The sequence below is a fragment of the Thunnus thynnus genome, chromosome 7, assembly GCF_963924715.1.
Source record: "Thunnus thynnus chromosome 7, fThuThy2.1, whole genome shotgun sequence".
NCBI classification, from domain to species: Eukaryota; Metazoa; Chordata; class Actinopteri; order Scombriformes; family Scombridae; genus Thunnus; species Thunnus thynnus.
This window is the reverse complement of record NC_089523.1, coordinates 33,899,710-33,925,661: the sequence shown is the minus strand read 5'-3', so window position 1 is coordinate 33,925,661 and position 25,952 is coordinate 33,899,710. Positions and strand designations below refer to the sequence as shown.

At 42.2% G+C, this 25,952-nt stretch overlaps 3 protein-coding genes across 6 annotated transcripts in view; all 3 read right to left on the bottom strand.

Annotated features, from left to right (window-relative positions):
* Window positions 1-887: 887 nt before the first annotated feature.
* Window positions 888-11,188, bottom strand: rnf168 (ring finger protein 168). Of its 2 annotated transcripts, none has more exons than XM_067595637.1 (8): window positions 10,919-11,188; window positions 9,624-9,884; window positions 7,971-8,172; window positions 7,777-7,847; window positions 6,775-6,930; window positions 6,473-6,564; window positions 4,889-4,946; window positions 888-3,628 (listed from the first exon to the last, which is right to left on the bottom strand). In XM_067595637.1, exons 1-8 carry the CDS (start codon window positions 11,057-11,059, stop codon window positions 2,918-2,920), a joined length of 1,692 nt encoding a protein of 563 aa, XP_067451738.1. In that variant the 5' UTR covers window positions 11,060-11,188; the 3' UTR covers window positions 888-2,917. The 2 variants fall into 2 exon arrangements, with proteins under 2 accessions (XP_067451738.1, XP_067451737.1); XM_067595636.1 differs by having other exon boundaries at window positions 10,904-11,186.
* A 1,532-nt stretch (window positions 11,189-12,720) lies between these two features.
* On the bottom strand, window positions 12,721-19,537 carry LOC137186590 (zinc finger protein 431-like). 2 transcript variants are annotated; one of them, XM_067595635.1, is made up of 6 exons: window positions 19,190-19,537; window positions 17,801-18,014; window positions 17,268-17,684; window positions 15,732-15,782; window positions 14,842-15,607; window positions 12,721-13,657 (listed from the first exon to the last, which is right to left on the bottom strand). In XM_067595635.1, exons 1-6 carry the CDS (start codon window positions 19,331-19,333, stop codon window positions 12,871-12,873), a joined length of 2,379 nt encoding a protein of 792 aa, XP_067451736.1. In that variant the 5' UTR covers window positions 19,334-19,537; the 3' UTR covers window positions 12,721-12,870. The 2 variants fall into 2 exon arrangements, with proteins under 2 accessions (XP_067451736.1, XP_067451735.1); XM_067595634.1 differs by having other exon boundaries at window positions 15,732-15,789; window positions 17,269-17,684; window positions 19,190-19,536.
* A 1,510-nt stretch (window positions 19,538-21,047) lies between these two features.
* The window catches only part of LOC137186589 (tumor necrosis factor alpha-induced protein 2-like), a 64,566-nt gene continuing 59,661 nt past the window's right edge, over window positions 21,048-25,952 (bottom strand). For both annotated transcript variants that reach the window (XM_067595633.1, XM_067595632.1), the window contains exon 15: window positions 21,048-25,616. In XM_067595633.1, coding sequence (XP_067451734.1) covers window positions 25,325-25,616 — 292 coding nt within the window. In that variant the 3' untranslated portion in view covers window positions 21,048-25,324. The remainder of the gene's footprint in view (window positions 25,617-25,952) is intronic.

Below are 25,952 nucleotides of genomic sequence, written 5' to 3'. Positions count from 1 at the left end.
CACTTTGAGGAAATGAAGACTGTGATAATGAGTCATGTGACTCAGATGTGTTTATCTCAGCAGTCGTACTGAGCGAACCTGAAGAGGCTGCAGGCGAAACACGTTGTTCGCTCCTAATAAAGTCACAGTGAAGTCAAAGTCCCTCTTTTTGTTACTATACTTCCACCTGCAGCTCAACAGGGAAACACTGTCCGAGGAAACACAAAGAGGGAATTTGATGCTAAAAAGACTGTAAATGTGTCAGATATCCACTTGATATGACTAACTCAGACTGATGAAGCTGAAGAGAAGCTTCACAGAGACTTTTAACCCTCCTGTTGTCTTCCCATCGACCATGCAACTTTTGTCCTCTGGGGTCAATTTTGACTCCAGAGGACAAAAGTCCACAGATGCTATAAATTTTAATAAAACACCTAAAATTCAATGAAAGTAGTGATAACTTACTTGCAAAGTGTGTGGTATGGAACCATCCATGTGATTTTCAGGCAATTAGATGAAAGAAATCCATATTTGTGATATAAAAACATTTGAAAACGGGTCAAATTTGACCCGAGGACAACAGGAGGGTTAAATGACTCCATCACTTCCAATGAAAGCACATTTGAAGGATCTTTTAATATCCAGTATGAACAGGAGGAATGATTACATTACTGTTACTATGGAAACCTGACTGCTGGTTTAACGCACTGTGAACTGGTCCTTTAAGTTAAAGAAGCATTGAAACTGTGATATTAACGGCAGACAAAAACAATCTGCTGATGAGGACCATGTGATGTGGTAGAAAGCTGAGTAAGCGGACCTTGAGTTGAGTTTCATTAACTGTGATATGAACCATTCGGACAAATCGAAGCAAAAAATCTTTCAGTGTCGGATGATTTTAGACAAAAAAATATGAAAAAGATTTATTTTTTCATCCATTAAAGGGAAACAAACATTTGAACATTTGGATGTTTGTAATTTTACAGATACAAAACGTTTCTTCTCCAGATATATTTCTCTGACTGAACAGTTGTCAGAGTTCACTTTTTATTTCTTAGAAAACTCAAGAACCAAAAACAACACAACAGGTCCGACTGGATCAGCAGTGATCAGTCTCAGCTGGACTCCATCAGCCTCACACGTACATACACACATGTAGCGCTGCCACTAATGATTATTACTGTCATTATCAATTAATCCATTAATTAAAGATGTTCGGACCAGAGAATGACAGAAAATGATGAAAAATGTGGATCAGTGTTTCCTAAAGACGACGTCCTCATATTCACTTTACTGTCATAGAAACTGGCGACTAATTTAATAGTTGGCAATTAATCAATTAGTCGACACATGCTAAATGCTAAATGCTACATATTAAATGTAATGAAGCTGATGTCCTTATAGTGTTGTGTCACATCAGAGTTACTGTAATTGTTCACATTAGTGTTACTTTCTGAAAGTTTATAAATCGTATTTGTTGCAAAATAAAACCTGAAAACATAAAACAAACATACGTCTTATTTCAGCCAAAGTCCAACTTTTGAGATAATTTTACCCAAATTTATTGCAGATGGTGTTTTTTATGTTGACAGAATTTAAACCTTTAACATGAACAACTTCAGTCTTCATTTATCTGATACATGTTAACATGTGCAGCTCCTCTGGTATCACGCTAACATCTGAAATGGTAGGAACATGTAAACAAGAGATGTTTAGTCCAGCTGAGGCTGACAGGAAGCAGGTCATTGGTTGATGATGATGTCATCGGCCCTGAACGGCAGCGTAGTGGAGATATTAGTAGCAGAGGAGGTCTCACTCCCGACCAAAGTGTTGAACTTAACTTTCTCTCCCAAAATATAAAACAAGTCAGTCATAAAGTCTTTCACACTGTTTAAACCAGTTGTAGAGAAAAACAAGGCACCAGTGGAACAACACAGGTCAGAGCTGAGAGGAGGAAGAGGAGGAGGAAGACAACAGAACAAAAAAAATCTTTTCTTAAAACTTATTTACAGCCTGAAGCTTCAAACTATTTGGTAAAAATATATGAACTGTTTCAGCTTCTCAACATGCAACAAGATAAAAACATAAACCGGAGCCTCCTGGTGGACATTCAGCAGAACTGCACCCAGTGAGACGTTTACACTATATGGCCAAAAGTATGTGGACGCCCCTGTTTGGCTGTTTTGTTGTTGTTGTTGTTGTCTTCTGTATTCCTGAGATTTTAGACAATAATTCTTCCAGCTTTGTGTCAACAGTTTGTTGTTGCTGTTCAGAGCTGCAACTGACAATTACTTTCAATTCTGATTAATCGATTAATTGTTTGGTCAATGAACGTGACGTCATCAAATGTCAAAGATCTTCAGTTTACTGTCACAGAGACTAAAGAAACCAGAAAATATTCACATTTAAGAAGCTGGAATCAAAACAAAACAAAACAAAAAGACTCAAAACAATTAATCGATTATCAAAATCATTATTTTAATAGTTGGCAACGGATCGATTCATCGACTGATGGTTGCAGCTCTGTTCCTGTTTCAATGTGACACGAAGCAGCTCCATAAAGAAAGAAACAGCTTTCCTACTTCACTGTGGAAGAACCCGACCGGCCTGCAGAGCACCGACTTCATCATCATCATCATCATCACACTGATGAATCTCTGCAGCTCGGCTCCAGCATCTGGTTTAAAGTCTAGAACCAGAAGCGTGGAGGCTGATCAGCTGTCCACATACTTTTGGCGACATAGAAAAAGAAAAAATGAAAGCCGAGTTGTAGACGGCAGATTTCTGTTTAACTTCTCTCAAAGCAACTTTTATTAACAAAGTTTGTTTCTGCAGAGAAAACAGAGAATAAAGCGACTCTGAACTGAAACTAGCAGGCGAGCGAGGAGAGAGGAGAGAGGAGAGAGGAGAGAGAGGGGGTTGGGGGGGGCGGGGGGGTTCAGCTGAGGCTGGAGAACATCTCAGTCAGGGTGGCCTGTTTGCTGCCTCTGCTGGAGGAACTGGGAGCTGTTAGAGTCTTCCCAGATGAAGCAGAGGAATGTGAGGAGCTGCGGGAGGAAGGGCTGGAGGTCTTTGTAGTCTTGGGGGGTCTGCTGGGCGTCGCCTTCCCTCGGCGGTTCTGTCGGAGCGGGTAGGCGTCGGCGGATCCTTTGCTCCTGTTGGTGGCTTGCTGCCGCTCCTCCTGGTCCAGCTTCTTCTGCAGGAGCAGAGCCAGCTGCCGGTCCTCCTCCTCCTGCTGCCGCCGGCTCAGCAGCTCCGCCTCCCGCTCACCAATCCACAGCAGAGCCGAACCCCCCGCCTCCAGCGAGGAGGAGGAGGAGGAGGAGGAGGAGGAGGAGGAGGAGGAGGTGGAGGGTAGGGAGGGACACCCTCGCTTAGTGACCATCACCTCCTCCTCCTCCTCCTCGACCTCCGAGCTCTTCCTCTTTGCTGTGGAGGCTGCTGCGTCTCCTCCGAGGTGACTCCTGCAGAGACGCTGCTCCTCCACAGACGCTGACAGAGAGGTCTGACGCAGAGTCGGCGGCTCTGAGGCGTCCGTCTCTACGTCACGGTCGTCCAGTCTGGAGCTGAGCGTCTGGGCGCCGTAGTAGTCCAGTTTAGGGAGGGGGCGCTCGGCCGGCAGCTTCACCTGAGAGAGGAGGATGTTCTCCTGCAACAACAAGTTCAACACTTCAAAGTTCTGACTTTCATTCAAATGTGAAGAAAAAAAAAAATATTCGAGCTGCAACGACTTGTTTAAACACATAACATGTAATTTCAGCTGCTAGGCGTCTCAATCAAAACAATAACAACAGACGGAGTGTGATGACGGTGTGAAGCAGCAAAGGATCATGGGAGTTGTTGTCTTCGTTGTTAAATAACCAGCTTCAGCGGGATAGGATTACTCCAGTGTTCATCATTTAGGATGTTTTTACCCGCAGAGGTCTCCTCCTCTCCAGAACAAACGGACCCGGAGATTACAGGTAAAAACACTGAATAAAACTGTTTCACCTAAAAAATCAGTGTTTCTCCGACAATGTTTGGTGACCACCGGACTTCCTGGAGGGGCTGTTAGCCGAGCTGCTGCTAACGTTTGTCCAGTTTATTTCTCTGATAACTTAAGATCCAGACGTCCAATGACTAAAATCCTTCTTCCGGCTAAAAGATATAGTTAAAAACCACCTAAATTTATCATGAAAATGTGACTTAAAACTGAATAAAAGTCCATTTATAACAGTTTCTGTGGAACAACCACAACGCCGATGTATTATCTTGTATGTGTGTAAGTTACTCTTTGGTAGACGCCATTGTAGCGGACAAACACAGCGCCGCCGTATGCATCTTGTGTGTGTTTACTCTTTGGTAGAGGAGGTATGACGCCATCGACAGGCGACCAAATGAAACGGTCCGTTACTTTGGTTAAATTACAGATTTCTCTGGGTTTGAAAATACACAACTCAACAACATATATAACACAGGTCTAGTTTTTTCTAGACATTTTAATGTGGAATAATTACATATTATAGCTTTAAATTCAAAATGTCTATAAACATGATTTGAAGTAGTTTCCTTCTGATCCAGCAGAGGGCATATTATGACACATTACTCTCTGACCTGTTAATAATAAATAAACATGGAGGACAGCAGCGAGTAAAGCCGCCCTGATCAGATAATCACGACAACGAAGAAACTGAGAAACAACAAAGATCAGACTTTTATTTTGTAAAAAAAAATTTAGTTTATATGTTTGTTATGGAAATAAAAAATATGGTAGCAATCAGTTTTTGGTTGTTTATCCTTTAAAGGTCTAAAAGTTCTTCTCTCAACTCAACATTAAAGTTTGATTCAGATCACAGAGTAAATACTTTTATATGAATATAAGATGAATCAGTTCAGCTGCTGCCGACATGTTGAATCATTGGTAACTGACCTTGTTCGCCATCAAGCTGCAGTCTGAGCTCGTTTTAGACGGAAGAGGACACAAAAACCTGAACACGACAAAAACAAACCACATCATCATCATCATCATCATCATCATCATCACCTTCAGAGATGCACAGAAACAAAACATCTTGGAAATATGCCGACATTTAACGGCAAATTTTTAGGACATTTGGTACAAATTATAAGAAAAAAAGTTGTTATTTATTATAAAGCTATTTGTGTTCATACTTTGACTTTTTTTCCCACAAAATTTCTTTAAGAACAATTTTGACAATTTACCTGAAAGAAAATCTGTAGTTTTATGTGCTGAATCTCATATTAGCGTGTTTGGTTTTTGGAATAATTTCCTAAAAGTATCTGCTGTTAATTCTTAAGTAGGGATGCACGATATTATCAGCACGTCATCGGTATCGGCCGATAAAAGCTCTAAAATGAAACATCGGCGAATTCCGCCGATTATGAGGTCGATATGTCGCCTTCACCTCCGCCGCCTGACTGTGCTTCTCTCAACGGACTGTTTCTCCCTGAAGGTCCTGGTGTTTCCTCCACAGGCTCCACACTGCTTCTTCCCACTTTAACCTGAATAACAAGCCAGGGCTAACGTTAGCTGAGAGGCTAGCGGAGGCTAGCTGGCTGTGCTTCCCTCCGGTCATGCTGCAGCTAACGCTCCGCTAGCCTCTCAGCTAACGTTAGCCCTGGTTTGTTATTCAGGTTAAAGTGGGAAGAAGCAGCTGAGTGAAGTGCAGCCTGCAGAGGAAACACCAGGACCGTCAGGATGAAACAGTCCATCGAGGTGCTGCTACGCTCGGCTGCACAGACAGGAAACACCTCGGCTGACAGGATGTACCACTCGGTTTGGAAAAAAACTTCTTCTTCTTGGTTTATAACAGCGGTTGGCAACCAGCGTATTAGGTGCATTAGCGCCACCTTCTGCTCCGGAGTGTGGACCAGAGATTAAATCCTTCTGTCTAATGAACTTAATGAAAACTCTACTCCTGCTCCCACTTGGCAGGTTCATTAAAGTTTTAAGGCTTCCTAAATTCTTCCTTCATATATTGTCTTTCTTCATCATATTTAGTACAATCTATGCTTGCATGTATAATAGTCTCCTCAGCCATCTGGAAAAAAATATGTGCATATATCGGTATCGGCCACAATGAGTTGGAAATATCAGATATCAGCAAAAAATCCAACATCGTGCATCTCTATTCTACGACATTTCTTCAGAAGGTTTCTGTCATTTGGTTGTTGTTTGTTATTGAGTTTTTAAGAAAGAACCTAATATGCTAAAATGTAGTTTAACACACAAAACTCCTGAAAACTACGTATTTTTATGTCAGTTAAACAAAAATTACCAACTAAACAAACTTTTTAAAATTGTTTCTTATCATTTGTACCAAATTTCACCAAAACGCTGTAAAACGCCCTAAAAATTAATCATTAAATATCTGCAAATTACTCAGAAAATTAGTAAAGTTTTATTTTACAGGTTCTGTAATTTTAGACTAAACTCATTTCTGAACATCAGAACCTGGAACCTGGTTCAGATGAAGACCTGAAGTCGACCTACTTCTCGATCTGTCCGGCGCTGACTTTCTCCTTCTTCTTAGCCGGAGTGACGTCAGCAGGACGAAGGTTTTCCTGAGAGACGAAGGCAGAGTTCTGCAGGAGAAAGACGGCTTTAAGACGTCAAAGACAACTAATAAAATGGTCTTAACTGCTAACGCCCTCTAGAGGCTGCAGGGTTCATTACAGCCACAACATGAACAAACAACATCCTGACGTTTGTCCTGCGGGAGGCGCCAGAGGACAGAGCTTTAATCTAAAGGCTTCATCCAGAAACCTACAACAACAACAACAACAGACACTGACCAGCTCGTTGCTGAGTGTTCTGGCCAGCCTCTCGTCTTCTTCACGCCTCCTCCTCTCGTCCTGCAGCAGCTCCTCTTCCTCAGCCAGCAGTCTCTGGATGTACTCCTCGCTGGCCTTCCTCTCCTCCTCGTCCAGCGCTCGCTTCTCCTCTGTCAGCTGATGACAAACAAGCATCCGGTCTCTGATAACCAGTAATACACTGGACCCAGTTCTCAGTCTGCAATGTCCCAGTTTACACCCAAAGATTCACAACAGAACAGTTTTAGAGCGCTGCGGGATGAAGTCTCAGCGTAAAGCACGTCACCTGTTTCAACAGCCAATCAGCTCGCAGCAAAGTCTCCTGGTCGAGTCGGTTACAAACCGTCAGCTGGTTGAAACGGCAGGATCACCTCGTTCATATTATCATCCATATAAACTCATCTACTGGTTACTGGTGTAAACTGGGAGGTTTCAGTGCAAGTAGGAGCAAGGATTCATTAAGCTGCAACACTAACGAACCTCTAATTGAACCTTTTTCTCTCTCATATAACAAAGATAAATAGAAAACAGGAAGTTAAAAGCTTCTCATGTTTATCTGTGTCATTCTGGAGAAACACTGATTCAGTAACCGTTCAGTAACCGTTGAGTACAGTTAGACCCAGCAGGCTCCATCAGGTTGGGCGAGTTCAAAGTTGTGAAAACAACGGGGGTGTTTTGAATACACCCCCGTTGTTTTCACAGGTAATTTGTTAGTCTGTCCCCCCCGCCGCAGGAAATAATGGATTAATCCTGGAAAGCTGTTGATGTAGCACTTTTCTCCTTATGAAAATAACACGGAGATTATTCGACCAATGAGAATTTAGTCGGACGAGAGCATATCGACCAACTACTAGAGCAGCAGACTACAGCCCCACAAATATAGAAAATCAGCAGAATGATCCTTTAATATAAACATGATGTTTAGTTCCACCTGAATCAACACTTCCTGTAGGAGAAGTCAAGACATTTTCAGACTGGACTTACTTTACTGATCTGGTCCTGATATTCCTTCCTCAGCTCACCTGGTTCACTCACTCTGGGAAAACACACAGAGACTGCACACACACACACACACACACACACACACAGCAGGTCAACACCTTACAGCAGGCCGACAACATGCAGATGATGACAGTATTATGGGATGTGTGTGTGTGTGTGTGTGTGTGTGTTGGTACCTCCCGGGTCGTCCTCGGTGACGGCGTCCTGCCCGCTGAGGCGGCGTTGACACTGCTGAGGGAAGGCGGTCTGGATCTGCCTCCACAGCCGCTCGTTGACCAGCGTGTTGCTGCGGCTGTTGAGTCGAGCCCAGGTGGAAACTCTCTTCCTGCACATCGGACAGCACAGCGTGGCTTTATCCACCGACTCCAGGAAACAGCCCTGACGACCGACACACACACACACACACACACACCTGAGTGTTAGTTTCACTCTTTTCACCAAAACATCACACAAGCTTCTGAGTTTCTGGAGTTCACAGTATCGTCCAGAATCAGCTGCTCTTAGTAAGAGACAGAAAGAGACGTCGAGTCTGTTCATCTTTACTGCTGGAAGAGTCCAAACTAGAGCTGCAACTAACCATCACTCTCATTATCCAATCATCTGCGAGAAAACATCACAACATCCGAGAACACAAGATGAGCCACAAATATTATATTTACAGTGATGTTTGACCAAGAAAAGCAACAAATTCTCACATTTAACAGCAAAAAATCAACTAAAGACGAATCAGCTGTTTGACCGCTGAGCCTCGTTTACATTATTCATTTTTAATTGACATTGTGGGTTTATGTGATGTGCTTTGTATGGTGTGTTCTTTGTGTTGTTGTTGTTGTTGTTGTTTTTAGCTTCAAGCTAACTCTGGTGCATTTATGTCTGTTCAATAAATCAAATACAATGTCAATTAAATATTTCTGCTTGAAAAATGACTTAAATGATGATTCAATTATCAAAATATCTGCAGGTTAATTAAACTCAGATCCAGATCTGCGTTCAGAGGACATGACGTCGTCTTTATATCAGCTGACACTGATAACAGGAAGTCGACACACAACAAACTTTAACCTCTCGGCCGTCAGAACAACCAGACTCATAACTGAGATAAGACATGAACTTACTGATAACTGATTCAATCATTCTACATTAAACCACTTTGTCTGTATTATTTATATATTGATCTTTTGTCAGAGGCGACCGCTACAACAACGAGCTGATTAATCAATCAAAAAATTAGATCAGCATCGTTTTTTACACAAAAATGCTGAATATGAGCTGCTTTCAGCTTCACGTCTTATTATTTGATAGTAAAATGAATCATATGAAGACGTCACTCTGAACTCACTGTGTGTTCGTTCTCGTTTATCTCCAGTAAAACGTTTTTCACAGTTGTTCCAAAGAAATATGTTGTTTCATGAAAGCAGATAATGATCACAGAGCCTCGACTAACAGTTACTGCCGTCATCCATCCATCTGTCAATCATTTTCTCCATTAATCGATTAGTTGTTTGGTTCATAAAATGTCAGAAAATGGTGAAAAATGTGGATCAATGTTTCCCAAAGACGACGTCTTGTTTTGTCCACAACCCGGAAAATATTCACATTCAAGTCACATTTTTTCTTTAAAAAAAACAGAAAGATGATCAAAATAGTTGATCAGCAATCGATCGACTGACTGTTGCAGCATGAATATTGTTTTTAGTGTCTGCATGAAGAAAGAACAGATTGTGTTAAAAATGTTTCCTGATTCTCCTTTTGACTCTAATAATAAAGTTTTATTTGTTCAGCAGCTTTTAATCTAAGAACCAAAGTGTTTCAGCGGCGTGCGACGTCACCTTGCAGAAGGTGTGCGTGCAGGGAAGCGTCACCGGCTCCAAGAAGATCTCCAGACACACCGGACACAGGCAGTCGTCCAGAGACGGAGGCCCCGCTCTCCTCCCCCTCCCTCCCCTGTCCGACACCGAGGACACCTCCACCTCCACGTCGGACACCGGTGCCATCGTCGTCGTCTTCCTCCTCCCTCCTCCTCCTCCTCCTCCTCCTCCTCCTCGTCTCTGGCTGGTCTCAGAGCTGCGGGGAGGACTCAGTAGCTCAGCCTGAAGGAGGAACCAGAGTGTCGGGAACATTTGTGTGTTTTAAACTGATTGAATCTTGTTTTTCAGAGCTGATCATTTGTCTTGATATTGATTAGACTTGCTGGTAGTTTGGTTATCTAGTCTGACTGATTGATTGACTTAATATTATATAGTTATGTGACGGTTTTAGTCCAGTTTGTAAAGTATACACAAGTGTAGACAACTGTTGTATATGATTAAGTATTGGTAGGTATGTAATAGGACAGCAACTTAAGATTATTGTCATTATAGATTAATGTGTTGATTAATCAATTAGTGGTTTGGTCCATAAAATGTCAGAAAATGGTGAAAAATGTCAAACTGAGGTTCTCAAATATCTTGTTTTGTCCACAAAAATATTCAGTCTACTGTCATAGAGACTAAAGAAACCAGAAAATATTCACATTTAAGAAGCTGGAATCAGTTAATTAATCGTCTAATCGTTATAACTCTATGTTATACAGTGATGTGATGGTTTTAACTCAGTTTAATTATTAATAAGTTTAGACAGTTGCTGAATGTAATAATACATTTGGTGCCAAATAGATAAAGTATTGGACAAATAAGTATTATTAAGTAATAGTATAATTAAACTCATCCGTACAGGGTAGAATTATAATGTTTGTATGGAGAAAATTCCTCCTTCAGTCACACAATCTGACGGTAACAGAATTCATTATAACACCGTTTGTGTTTATTTTGGTCTTTCACCTGCTCAGTTATCAAACATCCTCTTTCTGGAGGCAAACTAAAACTTGTATTTAAAGAAATACAAACTACACAAAGTTTAAACAGAGCATAAAGTAAAATAACATTAAGTATATGTAATGTTCCTGCCTCCGGCCTCAGCAGGTCAGCTTTAGCTGCTAATGCTAACGGCGCTGTCGACTTTCTCCGGATGAAAACTCAACTCAAGTCCATTCTCATTAATTTAACAACGATAAATGAAGATACAGATATATGACTGCTGGTGTCAATACTGTCAGCTAAACGTGTCTCACCTGAGATCCGCTCACCTGGGCGTTGATACTAAAGTTAGCTTCTGAACCAAAACAAGCTGCGTTAGCTGGCCGGCTAACCTCAGAACCAACCTCAGAGCTAACTTGAACCCGCGGCAGGCCGGACTGCTTCTGCTCTGAGCGGCTAGCAGTTAGCATTTCCTGCTCCAGTTAGTCTGTGAACCAAGAACAGCGGGACAGCTCTGACTGATCCAGCACCGCCGAGCTTCATGGTCCCGGAGACCCGCGAGAATCAACTGTGGCTGCAGTGCGCATGCGCCGCGCAATCTGTGCGCCGCCTTCCAGGACTGCAGTAAATTACAGATTTATGATCCATCAGTCCCGCGGACAGACACACACCCAGGTACTTGTACTTTACTCGAGTATCTCCACGTGATGCTACTTTATACTTCCACTCCACTACATTTATTTAACAGCTTTAGTTACTTTTCAGATGAAGATTTGACATCATTAGATTATTAATAGTGAAGCATCAGTGTTAGAGCAGCATGTTACTGTTGTAGCTGCTGGAGGTGGAGCTAGTTTACACTACTTTATATACAGTTAGCTAGTTTAGTCCAGTGGTTCCCAACCTAGGGGTCGGGCCCCTCCAAAGGGTCAGCAGATAAATCTGAGGGGTGGTGAGATGATTAATGGGAGAGGAAAGAAGAAAAAACAAAGTTCTGATACACAAATCTGTTTTCAGTTTTTGGACTTTTTCTCTAATCTTTGATTTTTGCTGAAATATTGGATCATTTGAACATTTATTGAAATGAAAGCATGTGAGAAGTTTAGAGGGAAAAATCACTATTTGGTGGAGCTGTTAACAACTCATAGACATGTGAAATGTGACCCCGACTACACACTGCTTTTTGTAAGACGTCAAAAGACAAAAAGGTTGGAAACCACTGGTTTCATCTTTAACAATGTGTTGTATTTTAAAAGCTTGTTATATTATCCAATGATGTCATATATAATAATATATCAGTCAGAGGGACCAAACCACTACTTTTACTGCAAAACTTTAACTACATAGTATATACATAGTATTTTTATTTTGCTGTATTGGTACTTTTACTGCAGATTTGAAGTTTTTCCACCATTGTTCGTGGTTACTGATCAATCTTTGTGTTGATCATTTTGGATCCTGTTTGTTCTAAATGTGGTTCATGACTGAGAGAGTTATTTGGTATTTTAACACGTTGCTAAAGTGTGAAGTTGTCACCTGTGATCTAGACATTTTGTTCTTCCTGCTTGATGATGAAATGAAACTCTGAAGGCTAAATTTGGACGGTAAAGTTGGTTCATGTTCACCAGAACAGGAGAGGAAACAGACCGGACATATTTAATCTTACTGATGACATCATTATACAGCTCAAAGGGTGAGACGGCGATGCTTTTATTGAGCCAAAATAGCACAAGATTCAGATCATACAGCTGAATTAAGGCCTTTATGGGTCAGAGGTTTTCCAGCCTGTTTCTGGCCCACATTAGACTTCCTGTTCCTGTGTTCAGTTCTGTCTGTTCTCATATAAACTGGTTTAACATTTCTCACTGCGGAGAGTTTTCATAAAGTACTTCTTCACTTGAAAGACGTTCCTATTTTAAATAAAACACATCGTGTGTGTGTTGAGCGGATTATCCAGAGTATCGGTGAGTCTTGTGTTGTTGTGTTGTGATGGAGGCAGAAATCTGCAAACATGGACACATTAAACCAAAAGTATCTGAGTAGACAGACACAGCTGGAGGGAAGAAGCTGCCGGCCCTTTAAAGGAAAAACGTGTCAACGAGTCGAAGTCATCCAGAGAGATAACACACAGTGAAATTATAAAGACTAGTTTTATTCTGTTTTTCACAGATTTTCTTTACATAATAAAAATAATTACAAAATCCTTCAACAAGTTGAGAAAAACTCTTCAGTCTCATGTCTGATCGTTATGTTCCGCTCTATAACTTTGTGTTTGTGTGAATCACGGGTTGGTGAAGCCGTCCGTCCAGGGGAAAACGTTCTTCTGTTTCCTGTGTTTGCCGCCGGACTCGAGCGAGTTCTGTAAATCGTCTCCACAGCTGTGTTTCTTGAGCTGGCGGGAGTCGGAGAAGCCGAGGCCGCAGCGCTCGCAGGCGTACAGCTTCACGCCGGTGTGGATCTGCATGTGAGACTTCAGCTGGTTGGACTGCCTGAACTTCCTGTTGCACACGCTGCACTCGTACGGCTTCTCGCCGGTGTGCACCAGCAGGTGGCGGTGGTAGTTCTGCGACGTCCTGAACTCTTTCCCGCACTGTTCGCACTTGTGCGGTTTGACGCCGGTGTGCAGCATCTCGTGGCGCTTCAGCTGCGACAGCTGCAGGAAACCCTTCTCGCAGACGCCGCAGACGTGCGGCCGGTCGCCGCCGTGCTGCCGGACGTGGTACAGGTAGAGGTGTCGCTGGTGGAAGGACCTGCTGCAGGTGTCGCAGGTGAACTCCTGGCTCTCCGTGTGGCTCCTCTCGTGCTTCCTCAGACTGGAGCTGCTGCTGAAGCTCTTCAGGCAGATCTTGCAGACGAACGGTCGGACCCCCGTCGGCTTGTGTCCCCTCGTCTCTCCCCGAGCGCCGTCCTTGCTGTCGTGGACCAGCTGCTGGTGCTTCTGCAGCTGGCAGTTGTAGAAAAACGTCTTCCCGCAGAGGTCACACATGAAGGGTTTCTCAACGCCGTGAACCAGCATGTGAGTCTTCAGAGCCCAGGTCCCCGTGAACCCTTCTCCACATTTCTCACACCTGAGACACAAGACAGAAGGTTGAAGTTAAAATTCATCTCGGATCTTATGGAAGGTTTGATACAAGTGGAGAATTGTTGTTATTGTTATTTAACACTAGTGAAGAATTTAGATTCACATTATTGTTAATCAGCTGTGAACTGAGACTGAAGAGAAACTCATCATCTACTAAAGCTCAGCATCTGTTTGACAACTGGAATAAGAAATAATTGTTATACATGATGGTTTTTTTCTTCATCATCATCATCATCATCCTTCATTTCTATTTCATGTGATTCTGTTGATCCGTTTTTAAGTCTTTGTTTAAGCTTCTCCTGCACAAGTCTGTTGACTTTAAGCTCATAGACTGTATAAAATATAGACGTAGTTACCGTGACGTCACCCGTTGGTTTTGAAGCTCAAAATGAGCCGCTCCTGTCGTTGCCATCTTGGCAGTGCGTGACGCTGCCTAACTCCCAGCCAATCAAAAACGGGCAAAGAGGCGGGCCGAACGGCTGAAACAAGCCACCTAGCGGCTGGCGGACCTGTCACTCAAAGCAGCCACGTCCTTCATTATGCAGAACTTTACGGCTTAATAAAATTTAAACGGGTGAGTTATAAAAACATTCACCCCCCGTACAGTTGTCATGAAAGAGGAAATTAGCTGCAGAGACCAAAACCGTTTTTTGTACCAGGCTGTAAACATGTTTATTTCTGCTGTAAAGTTGGACATTTTAACATGGGGGTCTATGGGGATTGACTCGCTTTTGGAGCCTCAAGTGGTCGTTCAAGGAACTGCAGTTTTTAGCTTCATTTTACAGCCTCGGAGGTTTCTGCTTGGTATAACTGAGTCTATACAGGTAAAACGCCACATTCAGACTGAAAACACAGCAGGACGCCACCGCACACAACGTCCAGCAACTGACGCCACGCAACCCGACGCATCGGCCAATTGCATACATGCAGGCGCACGTTCCTGATGGATTACTTTGTAACTTTAACGTCGTATTCGTGTGTTTACCTCGTCGTGATAAACTTTCCAGACTTGTGAAATCCTGTCTGTGAGTTTCACAAACATCTGCAGCGTTTTAGCTTCTGATCAGCATCTAAATGTATTAATCTGTAGTTTCGCATCGACTTCCAACAACACGCTGCCACCGCAGACCCTGCAAACAAAAACAGATGGGATGAAACCTGACGCAGCACCTGAAGGGTTTCTCTCCGTTGTGGAGGCGCAGGTGTCTCTGGAAGTTGTACTTGAGTCCGAAGCTCAGTCCGCAGGTCTGACACACGAAGGGTTTCTCTCCGGAGTGGACGACCCGGTGCTGCAGCAGACCCATCTTACACTTGAAGGCCTTGTCGCACTCGGAGCACTTGTGCGGCCGCTCCTCCGAGTGCGACCTCTTGTGGACGCGCAGGTTGCTGGCGGTGGAGAACCTCTTCCCGCAGGTCTGGCAGGGGTACGGCCGGGCGCCCGTGTGGATGGTCTGGTGCTCGCGGAGGCTCTTCTTCCTGGTGAAGCCTTTCCCGCAGACGTCGCACATGAACGGCTTGACCTCGGCGTGCGACACCTCGTGGTAGCGGAGCGCGCCGGCGGAGGTGAAGGTGCGGTCGCAGGCGCGGCACTGCAGAGGCGTCTTCTCCAGCTGGTGGGACACCTGGTGGACTCGGAGCTGCCGCAGGAGCCTGAACTTGCGGTCGCACTGGTCGCAGCGCAGCAGCTTGTCGGGGTCGTTCTCCTGCGCCTCCCTCAGCTGATGCGACAGCAGGTGTTTCTGCAGAGTCTTGGCCTTGTAGAAGCCTTTGTCGCAGGAGCTGCAGGGGAAGGGTTTGCGGTGACAGGACACGTGTTTGCTCAGCTGGTGTTTCTGATGGAAGCCTTTGTTGCACAGCTCGCAGAAGAAACGCTTCTCTTTGTACAGCTCCCTCCTCCTCTTCCTCTCCTGCTCCTTCAACTCTTCATCACTGACGGCTGCAGAGGAAGAACATGCAGACACAAAGATCCTGAGATGCTGCGTCTGGAACTTTAGAGGAACATTTAAATAATGAACATCAGCTGATGTAAACAGGAAATGTTGAGTCCTGTCAGCTCTCACCTGGCTGGCTGTCGCTGGCTGTTTGTTCCTCAACGGTTTCCATCTTCATCTTCATCTCCTGAAAGACACACAGACAGAAAACTGAGCTGTCAGACTTTTATTATAATGATCCGTCTGTTTCTGAGAGATGAACAATGAATCAACATTTGAGGCTTCGACAGCAAAGTGACGTTTAGCCGATGAAAACAACTAGACCTGTGTTATATATGTTGTTGAGTTGTGTATTTTCAAACTCAGAGAAATCTGTAATTTAATCAAAGTAACGGACCGTTTCATTTGGTCGCCTGTCGATGGCGTCATACCTCCTCTACCAAAGAGTAAACACACACCAGATGCATACGGCGGCGCTGTGTTTGTCCGCTACAATGGCGTCTACCAAAGAGTAACTTACACACATACAAGATAATACATCGGTGTTGTGGTTGTTCCACACAAACTGTTATAAATGGACTTTTATTCAGTTTTAAGACACATTTTCATGATAAATTTAGGTGGTTTTTAACTATATCTTTTAGCCGGAAGAAGGATTTTAGTCATTGGACGTCTGGATCTTAAGTTATCAGAGAAATAAACTGGACAAACGTTAGCAGCAGCTCGGCTAACAGCCCCTCCAGGAAGTCCGGTGGTCACCAAACATCGTCGGAGAAATATTGATTTTTTAGGTGAAACAGCTTTAATTAGTATTTTTAACGATTTTAATCTCTGGGTCTGTTTGTTCTGGAGAGGAGGAGACCTCTGCGGGTAAAAACATCCTGAATGATTAACACTGGAGTAATCCTATCCCAGTGAAGCTGGTTATTTAACAACGAAGACAACAACTCCCATGATCCCTTGCTGCTTCACACCGTCATCACACTCCATCTGTTGTTATTGTTTTGATTGAGACGCCTAGCGGCTGAAATCACCTCACCATCAGACGGCTCTTTCTTTTCCTTCTGGTTTACATTTTCTCAACCGTAGAACTTCCTGCGCACGTCGTCGTTCTCTGTACGACGTGACGTTATGACCCAAATCTACTGACGATGGATTAACTTCCTCATACGACCCCACTTCAAAAAACAATACGAACTCTCCCTTTAATGTGAAACATCTGTGCAGGAAGTGTTGAGTTGGTAACGATGGGAAAAAAAACAGCAAAGTATAAATAATCAATTAATTTAGTGAATTTATGGAGACGTTTGTATTAACAGCAAATTAAAACAGCAGCTGATCAACAAACGGAGACTTTTTACTAAAATATGATTAAATATAAAAACAATAAAAGCAGAAGATGCAGCTGTTTGATTTGTTTAGAGCTGCAACTAACGATTAGTTTCATTATTGATTAATCTGCCGTTATTTTCTCCATTCAGTGATTAATTATTTGATCTATAAAATAATCAATTAAAAGCTTTTTATAATTTATTAACAGTGACGTCTTTAAACGTCTCATTTTATCTGATTAACATCTTCAGATTATCAAACAGCTGCTCGTTAATTTTCAACTAATCGATTAATTGATTAATTGTTGCAGCGTTTTGATTGGGTAGAAACTTACACCAGCTGTTGCGTCAGATGTGGGCGTGTCTTCGCTGTCCATCATCGATGCGCCTGCCGCCTCGCTCGCTGGCGGCTTATTACCCACAGGAAGTGATGTCATGTCGGAGGAGAGCTGGATTACATCTCCTGAGGGTTCATCAGGATCCGACAGCTGGACAATGTCTAACTCCACCTCAGAGGTCGCCACGGTGGCGGTTTGATCCGGTGTCTCCGGCGGCGGTGGCGGTGGCGGCAGGGGGGCGGGGCTTGTCTGGCTGGTGACTGGAGCAGGAACCGGCTGGCTGATGATGACCAGAGGCACCTGAGGGCTGCGGCGGGCTTTGCGCCTGGATTTGGAGGAGTTGAGGATGGCCATGGCGAGGGCAGCAGGGGTAACAGCTGATTGGTTGATGTCCAGTGAGAGGGCGGGTCCATCTGGAACATTCAGAGCATCACAACACACAGCGAGACGGTAAATATGTGAAATACAGGCAGAGATCAAAGAAGGATTAGGTTATATAATTTCCCTTCAGCTCGGCCGTTAAACCGACCTGATGGTTTGATCTTGTAGAGCGTCTGCGTCTCGCTCTTCTCAGCGGCAGATGTTCTCTGATCCTTCGACCTCAGTTCGACCTCCAGACGTCTCACTTTGTTCTTCGAGGCTTCGTTTTCCTTCGCTAAACTCGCGTACAGCTCACGGAAAACTCTGCAGATTTTACGGATAGCTTCCCTCGCCATCACATCCAAGACGGCGGTCAGCTGAGTCTGCGGGAAGAAGGAAGTGAATAACTGAATGAAATAAACTATAAAATACTAATATGACTGTCACTCTGTTAGATGAGAGGATACATATTAATACAATATTCTGTTTTCCTGATGCCTGTTATTAACCTGCTCTTTAAAGGACCAGTGTGGAAGATTTAGTGGTACCTAGTGGTGAGGTTGCAGACTGCACCCGTCGACTGTATATAAACATGGACGACGCATCTCCACTTCCTGCCGCTATGCAAAAGGGAAGGCAAAATATCTCCTTTCTGGGTGCTGCCTGCTTTTGTGACGTCACTTGGAGCCAGAGTCAGACACGCCCCTTCAGCCGTCCCGCTGCATGACGTCGCACCCCCCTTTTTATATCGCCAAATAGCCTTTTGTGTTTTTTAACACAAAAGGCCCTCTCTAGAGCCAGTGTTTGGTTTGTCCATTCTGGGCTACCATAGAAACATGGTGATGCAACATGGCGGGCTCCGTGGAAGAGGGCCCGCTCCCTATGTAGATATAAAGGCTCATTCTAAGGTAAAGGAAACAATTCTTATTTTCAGGTGATTATACACTAATATCTATAAATATTATATTCTATTTGATGGATGCCACTAAATTCTACACAATGCACCCTTAAATTTCTTAATTTCATTTTATACGAATTGGCCCAAACCGTTTTATTGTGAAGGTCAAGGATCCACACCGGAAGTGTAGCATTCTCATTAACATAGCTTGACGATGTGCGATTCTCCAAACATTTTATCCATACAGTTTATTAAAGTTATATTATGTAAATATGCTCCGTGTGTTTATTAACAGCTAATTAACAGTGTTATAAAATGTTTTTTTTTTCAGTTATGGTGAATAAATTCGTGTGTTTTACAAAATGCTTCTGTTTGTTGTCGTGAGGATGACGTCACATAATATACATCATGGCGCCAGAGTGATTATTTCAGTACAACAAGAAACGTCTGTAATCAGAACTGTTACCTTCATATATTCTGTTTCGTTAACTTATGTTTAATCACAGGATTAAGGTAATTTCTAAGTTTAAATCTAATTTTTCGTGGCGTTTCTGTCTCTTTGCGGGATAACGGCTCTCCGGCAAACACGGAAGTGATTGCGGATTTCCCTCTGGAGCTCTCAGACACAGAGTTCACTTTAATCCGAACAGTAGTCCTCACCCGCCTCTCCGCGCTGTCCTCTCCCGCCTGTCCGAGCCTGTCCTGGAGGACAGACACCGCGGACTCCACCGCCACCTCCAGGATCAGCTCCGTCTCACGCCGGAAAGTTTCTACGGCCGCCGCGTCGTCACCCAGCGGCCCCATGACGGCCCCGCGAACCACTAACCGCTGCTGGCACGAAAGAAAGTTAAAATATTCAAACACGTTAACCCGACCAGAGTCCGGCTGAGTCTATGAGTGTGGGAGAAAGTCTGACAACAATCAGTCAGGATGGTTATCTGCTCTGTTTCTGCCAATATGGCTGCACTGTTTACATCCGGGTCACTGTGAAGACCCTTCACAATAAACGGTATTTTTTTTCCCAGGATGGTGAAGTCATGACCCGCCCTACTCTGCCTCTGATTGGCTAGTACTCGTTGGCTACGTTAGTTGTGTTGGTTAGGTTTAGGCATGAGGAGTGAGACTGGTCATGGTTAGGGTGAGAGTATCAGGGTCAGCCAGTGAGGAGCAGAGTAAGACGGGTCATGACTTCACCATCCTGGGAAAAAAAATATCGCTCACAGTAGTGTCTCGGTGAGAAATATGGAAAGCCAAACGGGTCATAATTCACCTCCCTTTCCCTGCCAATGTTACAAATCAACTGGTTTTCCTGTTAACCAGTTACCTTTGTTTGTGAACATCGGGCATTTCGTAGATTAGACTATCCATATGATTAATTTAACTTATTGATGGTTTATGGAGTTTAGTGAAACTGTGGGATTGGTCAATGTTTTATACAGCGGTGGAGGAAATATTCAGATCCAAATACTCCATTACCAGTAAAAGTCCTGCATGAAAAATCCTTTTTACAATTATACAATTTTTTTCTTCACATATTCAGAATTTGTCCAACAATATCATGAAATGAATCAAAGCTGTCTGAGTGGGGGGATTACAGTTGAAGTAAACAACGTCTTTCTTCCCAAACTATTCATAATGATGCATGTTCGTTGCCCTCCGGTGGTCACAGTGTGTAGCTGTATGTCTACTTTAAAGGTGCAGTTATACACTATGACCACCGGAGGACAGAAAACTCATTTCAAAACCTAAATCAACAGAGAATAGTGATGTTGGCTGGCATCATGAAAGCCAAAAGGTTAAGCGACCACCACAAATGACCGCCGTCTCATTACGTCACACACAGAACAACAAAACAACAGCTGTGACTCACCTCATACATTATGAGTTTGTACAAATGTAACAGCAGGTTTCGTCCAGCAGATGTCACCACGTCACTGTCCAACAACACCACGAACCGTCTGTTGGGGACATTTTCACTACCAACAAGTGATGTTGGATGTTTTTCTTCGGCTGTGTCACCTTTGAAATGTTATACTGTCAGCCTATATGTTGTTTTATATAATGTCATTCATAAATCATATTTATCTTCATTTTCTTTCTTATATTTGATGTATATAGATGTTATACTGTCTTTGCCATAGAAGTAAATTTTGTTTTAATTTGAATCAAAGTGTCAGAGTGTGAAAAATGTTTTCATAGAGAAGAAAAAACCTCCCATACAGTGTTCTTCGTTTCTTATTTAGTGGACACATTTAGCAGCAAATGAATAATGTGAATACATTTAAAATAAAATAGATAAGCTTTGTATATGCGTAAGAAACTCAGGCAGACACGTTCAAAATATCTGCAGAACTCAGAGAGTTCAAATGAAAGTAAAATTAAACTAAAATGAGATCAAATGTAAAAACCTTTTATTGACTCAAACTGAAATGATCAATGTTACTGTCAGATTACAAAAACCCAAATCAATGAAATCCTACCAGTGAGATTGTTTTATGATACAAATAAATGTCGGTCGGTGATCTGATTGTGTTTATTGTCATTTACAGCTGATCTCTGTACAGATTCATTTCATACATCAACATTTACAGCGACACACGAGGAAAACAGAAAGAAGAGATGAAGAAGAGAGTTTCTGTCTTCTGTGTGATCATTGATACAAATCACCTAATCAATAACTGATGAGTGTTTCTGAGAGAGACGTTCATGAAGGTGACATCTGAGGAAGTTTCATAGATTACAAACTTTCAACACCGTCGAGGAGCAAAAAAACATTCAGGCTGTTATTAATTAAAATGTGTGTTCATGTCTTTTATTGAACAAGTCAGATGTGATGAAGATGATTCTCAAAGTCTTCTGTTGCTCCGTAAATCTGAAAAAAAAGGTGAAATGAGCTGCAAAAGAAAGAAAACCTACGGAAGCCCAGAGCGGTCATGCTTGCAATTCTTTTTTTAAATGCTGTTATCTGGAGATCACGAGTTAATGAGTTCATTCTCTCGACTAAACGAGCTTTGTTATCTGGAAATAACGAGATAATCAAGCGTGGATGTATTATAAGATCCATGTAATCAACCTGTTATCACGAGAAAACAAAAGGTCGTTTCCTCTTATTTATTTCCTCTTATTGTTTCTTATGGAGGCAAATGGTTATATCAAGAACTCTTTCTATTTTAAGAAAGAGTTCCTGAAGGAACCTTTGTTCCTTTTATATTTGTTTGCTAACTCTGATTTGGTGCTAAATATAGCTACAGTTAAGTAACAGCACCTTTATTACTGACATCTGTGTCACAGCCAAACGGCAGGTTGATTAACTCCTGGTTATAACTGTTTATGTACTAAAATTAACTTCAAGATGACGGCATTAAAAATAATCATTACAAGCACGTCGGTTCTCTGTTTGCATCAACACTAATAAACACAATCAACCTGCAGAGACCTGAGAGAGTTCAGATAAGTTTCTCATCAGTGTCTGATTAACGTCTCCTTGGTGGTGCATTCAGGGACCCTCCGTCAATCCGAGAGTTAGATGTGAGCGAGACCACAGAGTTTGGTTTTGATCTGATTTTTCTGGTAAAGAAATAGCTGAAAATAGAGTTTTATGTGCTTCTCATGTCTGTGTTTGTGTCTAATAATAAAGCACAATGTTGTTTTATTTATTAACATTAATATCTTGTATTATGTGTCTCCTGACAATGTACTATAAAGTCCTGTATGATCATGTTTTACTAATATTAACACTAATGTAACACTGATGCTGGAATCACTACTGAAAACAAAACTTATTGTTGGTATTATTGATCATTAGGATTAGAGCTGCAAACATTAGTCGATTATTTAATCACCAGATAATTAATTGGCAACTATTTTTGTAATCGATTAATTGTTTAAGTAAATTTTTAAGTAAAAATGCCAAAAATTCTGACTTTGCTGCTTTTCTCTGTTTTATATCACAGTGTCATTATTCAGACAAAACTAGAGAACTGATGTCGTCTCCTAGGACACGGTCACAATGTGATGGACATTTTTCAATATGTTATTTAAATATTGACATTTTATAGACAAAACAATTAATCTATTAATCAGAAAAAGAATCACAGATTAATCTATAATGAAAATAATTGTTAGTTGCAGCTCTAATTTAGATATTGATCGATTTTGGAAAGGACAATATAATTTTCTGATTTCAAATGTCCGAGTCTCCTTGAATGCACCAAGAAGGCGTTCGTCAACATCTGTTACACAAAAAAAAAAAGAAAAACTAAACATCTCTGCAAGTTGATTTTTAATAGAAATTAACTGAAATGTATCTAAAAACTATTTGGAAAATGACTGACAAGTGTTTAAATTTATTTTATTTATGTTATTTATGAGCCACAGATTTAAAGTTTGGGTGTGAAAAGATGCAGAACAAACTGTTAAAATACAAGAGAAGTTCTGTCCCTCAAATGTCAACAGAGTGAGCCCTCTTCTTTTCTTCTTCTACAGCTAAACTGTAGTTTTAACCTGTTCGGACACTTTGAATCAACACTGGTGAGGATTATTCAACCACCAAAAAGAAATAATAAATCTATATTTATCTCCGTATCACCACATATATAATAAACCTCATCACACCAAAAGCTTGAAGTATAATCACTGCTTTAAATACAATCAGCATGATGGAGACTCAGATCATCGTCTAGTACCTTCGATTGATTTTTTTTTCTTTTATCATGTGCAACAATAAAACTACAAACTCTCCAGGTTTTCTTATGAAGCTTCTCCGAGTCCTGACGTTTCAAACTGAGCTCAGTTCTCAGTTTATTGATCCCGGCAGGACAGAAACTAACGAGGCAGTCCTGATGATCTAATCTGATCTGATCTGATCGGTCTCAGTCCCATAATGCATTTCAGTCCATCTCAGCACACAGGACGGTTTCTGTTTATCCATCCTGTATAAAGTGCCTTTTAGTTCCACGTCCAGACATCCTGCAGGAATAATGTGGGACAGTTTGCAGCCCGAACGCTGCAGAAAAGATCCTCAAACGAAGAAGAAAACACCAAACAAACACTGGAAATCACACCGAGAAAATTCTGATAATTCGTGATCCTGTTTGGTTCAGTCTGTTGTGAACATGAACGTTAAAAAGTTCTTCTGAAATGTGAGATTTCACAGGTGATTTTACATCCATTCGACCACACCAACGTTTGAAACCAAAATTAAATAATTTCCAACAGCGGTCCGGGCTGTGAGGTGGTTTTTAGGTTTAGTGGCCACAGTCGGAACTGCAGGTCACATGACGCCCCGAAAAATCCTTTTCCAACACTTCAAAACAAACAGCTGTAAAATGATTTTTAAGCATCGCAAACACTCTGAAATTACTCTTTGTATTATCAGAATTTGTCAATCAGGTCCAATAAAAATAACACAATGTTTAGCCTAGCTTAGCACAAAGACTGAAAGTACGGGGGGAAACTGTTAGCCTAGCGTCAAAAGACAAGAAAATCCCCCTTCCAACAACTCAGAGTCTGTTTTACATGTTGTATGTTTGTATTTTTCAGGTGTAGAAACAGAAATGTAAAAAAGGAGAATTTGTGGTTATGAAGCAGTTAGCGTTGGTCGTTGTTAGCTAACAATCGCTGAAAGAAATGAAGTTCAATTAATGAAACTGCAGGTTTAACTAAACCTGAAATGAGTCGTTACGTTGCTGAGAGTTCAAGACATAGTGATGAATTACGAGGTTTTAATCAGAATAAATTATTTTCAATCCTAATTTTTGATTCCACACAGAAGAAAATTTCCAGTTTCAAAAAGGAAATTTGTGATTTTGTTGAAGTCGCCGTGTGTTTTATCCTGTAGATGAATGATCCATCTATCTGATATCTACACACGCTGAACAACAGAAGATCAGATTTTATCACCGTCACTCCTCGTGCACCACAGACTTTCCTCTTTTCTTCTTCTCTGATTAGTTCAGAGTAGTTCAGACTCGATCTTTGACATTAAAAGTCAAATGAATCAGAGTGATTCAGATATAATCTTATATCAGCATCTCTTTCCTTCAACATATCGAACTTTAGACTCCCAGAAGGAAACGAGCAGCAGCCTGACGGGCAGAAAGCAGTCGCAGGTTGTTCAGAACTAGATAATAATGGACCGTTCATTAAGCCCCGCCCCTCTACATTACTGTTGTTTCGTACTTAATTTGCTTTAATTTGAGCTCTAATGTGTTTTTATTGTGATGTTTGGAGACATCGGCTGTTTGCTGATGTGCTTTTTGTCAGAAATGGGAAAATAATCTTCCAACTGTTTAAATATTTACACAGATATTTCACTTTTTTTTGCAGGTGTCTCACCTTTTTAGATATCCATTTTTCACGCTGTTTGCTGATTGTGACTTGTCAAAAAGAAGAAGAAGAAGAAGAAGAAGACGAAGACGACAGGGAGGAGGCTGCTTGAACGAAGTGATTGGGCCAATTAGGATTCTGTATAACTGTAAAAATTAATAAAAAGGAAATACTGGAGATTTATGTGAGAAATTATGAAACGGGAAAGTTGACAGGTCTGTCTTAGAAGAGATAAACACACTGTTTGATGCATTTCACCTGCTGTGACTGGTTCGTGTTGCTAAGCTGTGATTGGACAGTTGCTGTTGGGGGGGGAGGGGCTTAGCGAACAGTTAATTGATAAAAAACCACCGCAGCAGCCTGCTTTTATCCAAACAAACCAGTTTTGACTCCCAGTTAAATCCAGTTTCAGTTCCAGTCAGGAGCGTCTTGAGAAGATAAAGATCTGAGCGGCGAGACCTCGACGGTTCAGAGAACGTCGTCAGAGTTTTCCTGGACTGGCGCCCGGGTTTTGCGTCGCCGCGGCCGCAGCGAAGTGAAGCAGGACGAGGCGGTGAGGGCGATGCGGCTCAGGCCCACGTTCAGGCAGTGGACCTCAGAGGTGACCGGCACCTCGGCGAAGAGGGCGCGGTCCCGGGACAGCCGAGCCGAGCCGCCGCCGTCGCTGCTCTCGATGTCTTTGACGATGTTGATGATCTCCTGGCGCTCCGCCTGCCGAGTCATGCCCCGGATGTTCAAAATGGCCGACACGTGCTTCTTCCTGAACACAGAAAAGGAGAGAGACGAAGGAACGAACAGGAGGTGTCACTCGACATGTTTTCACAGAACCTGAACAGAAGAAATGCGGAATAACGCCGCGTTCACATCATATAAACACTAAAGTCATAATTACAAAGCTCCAATAAAGACGTTCAATCTCGGAACTCGTCCGCTATCAACTCATGATGATTTAGACAGAAGGAGGACTGTGGATTTTGTCCCCCACCGCTTCCATTGTAAGGTCATTATGAAGGGATCTTCTAATGGTCAGTATGAACAGGAGGAATGATTACAGCAAGAAAAACACACTTGAAAAAAAACTGTGAACTCGTCCTTT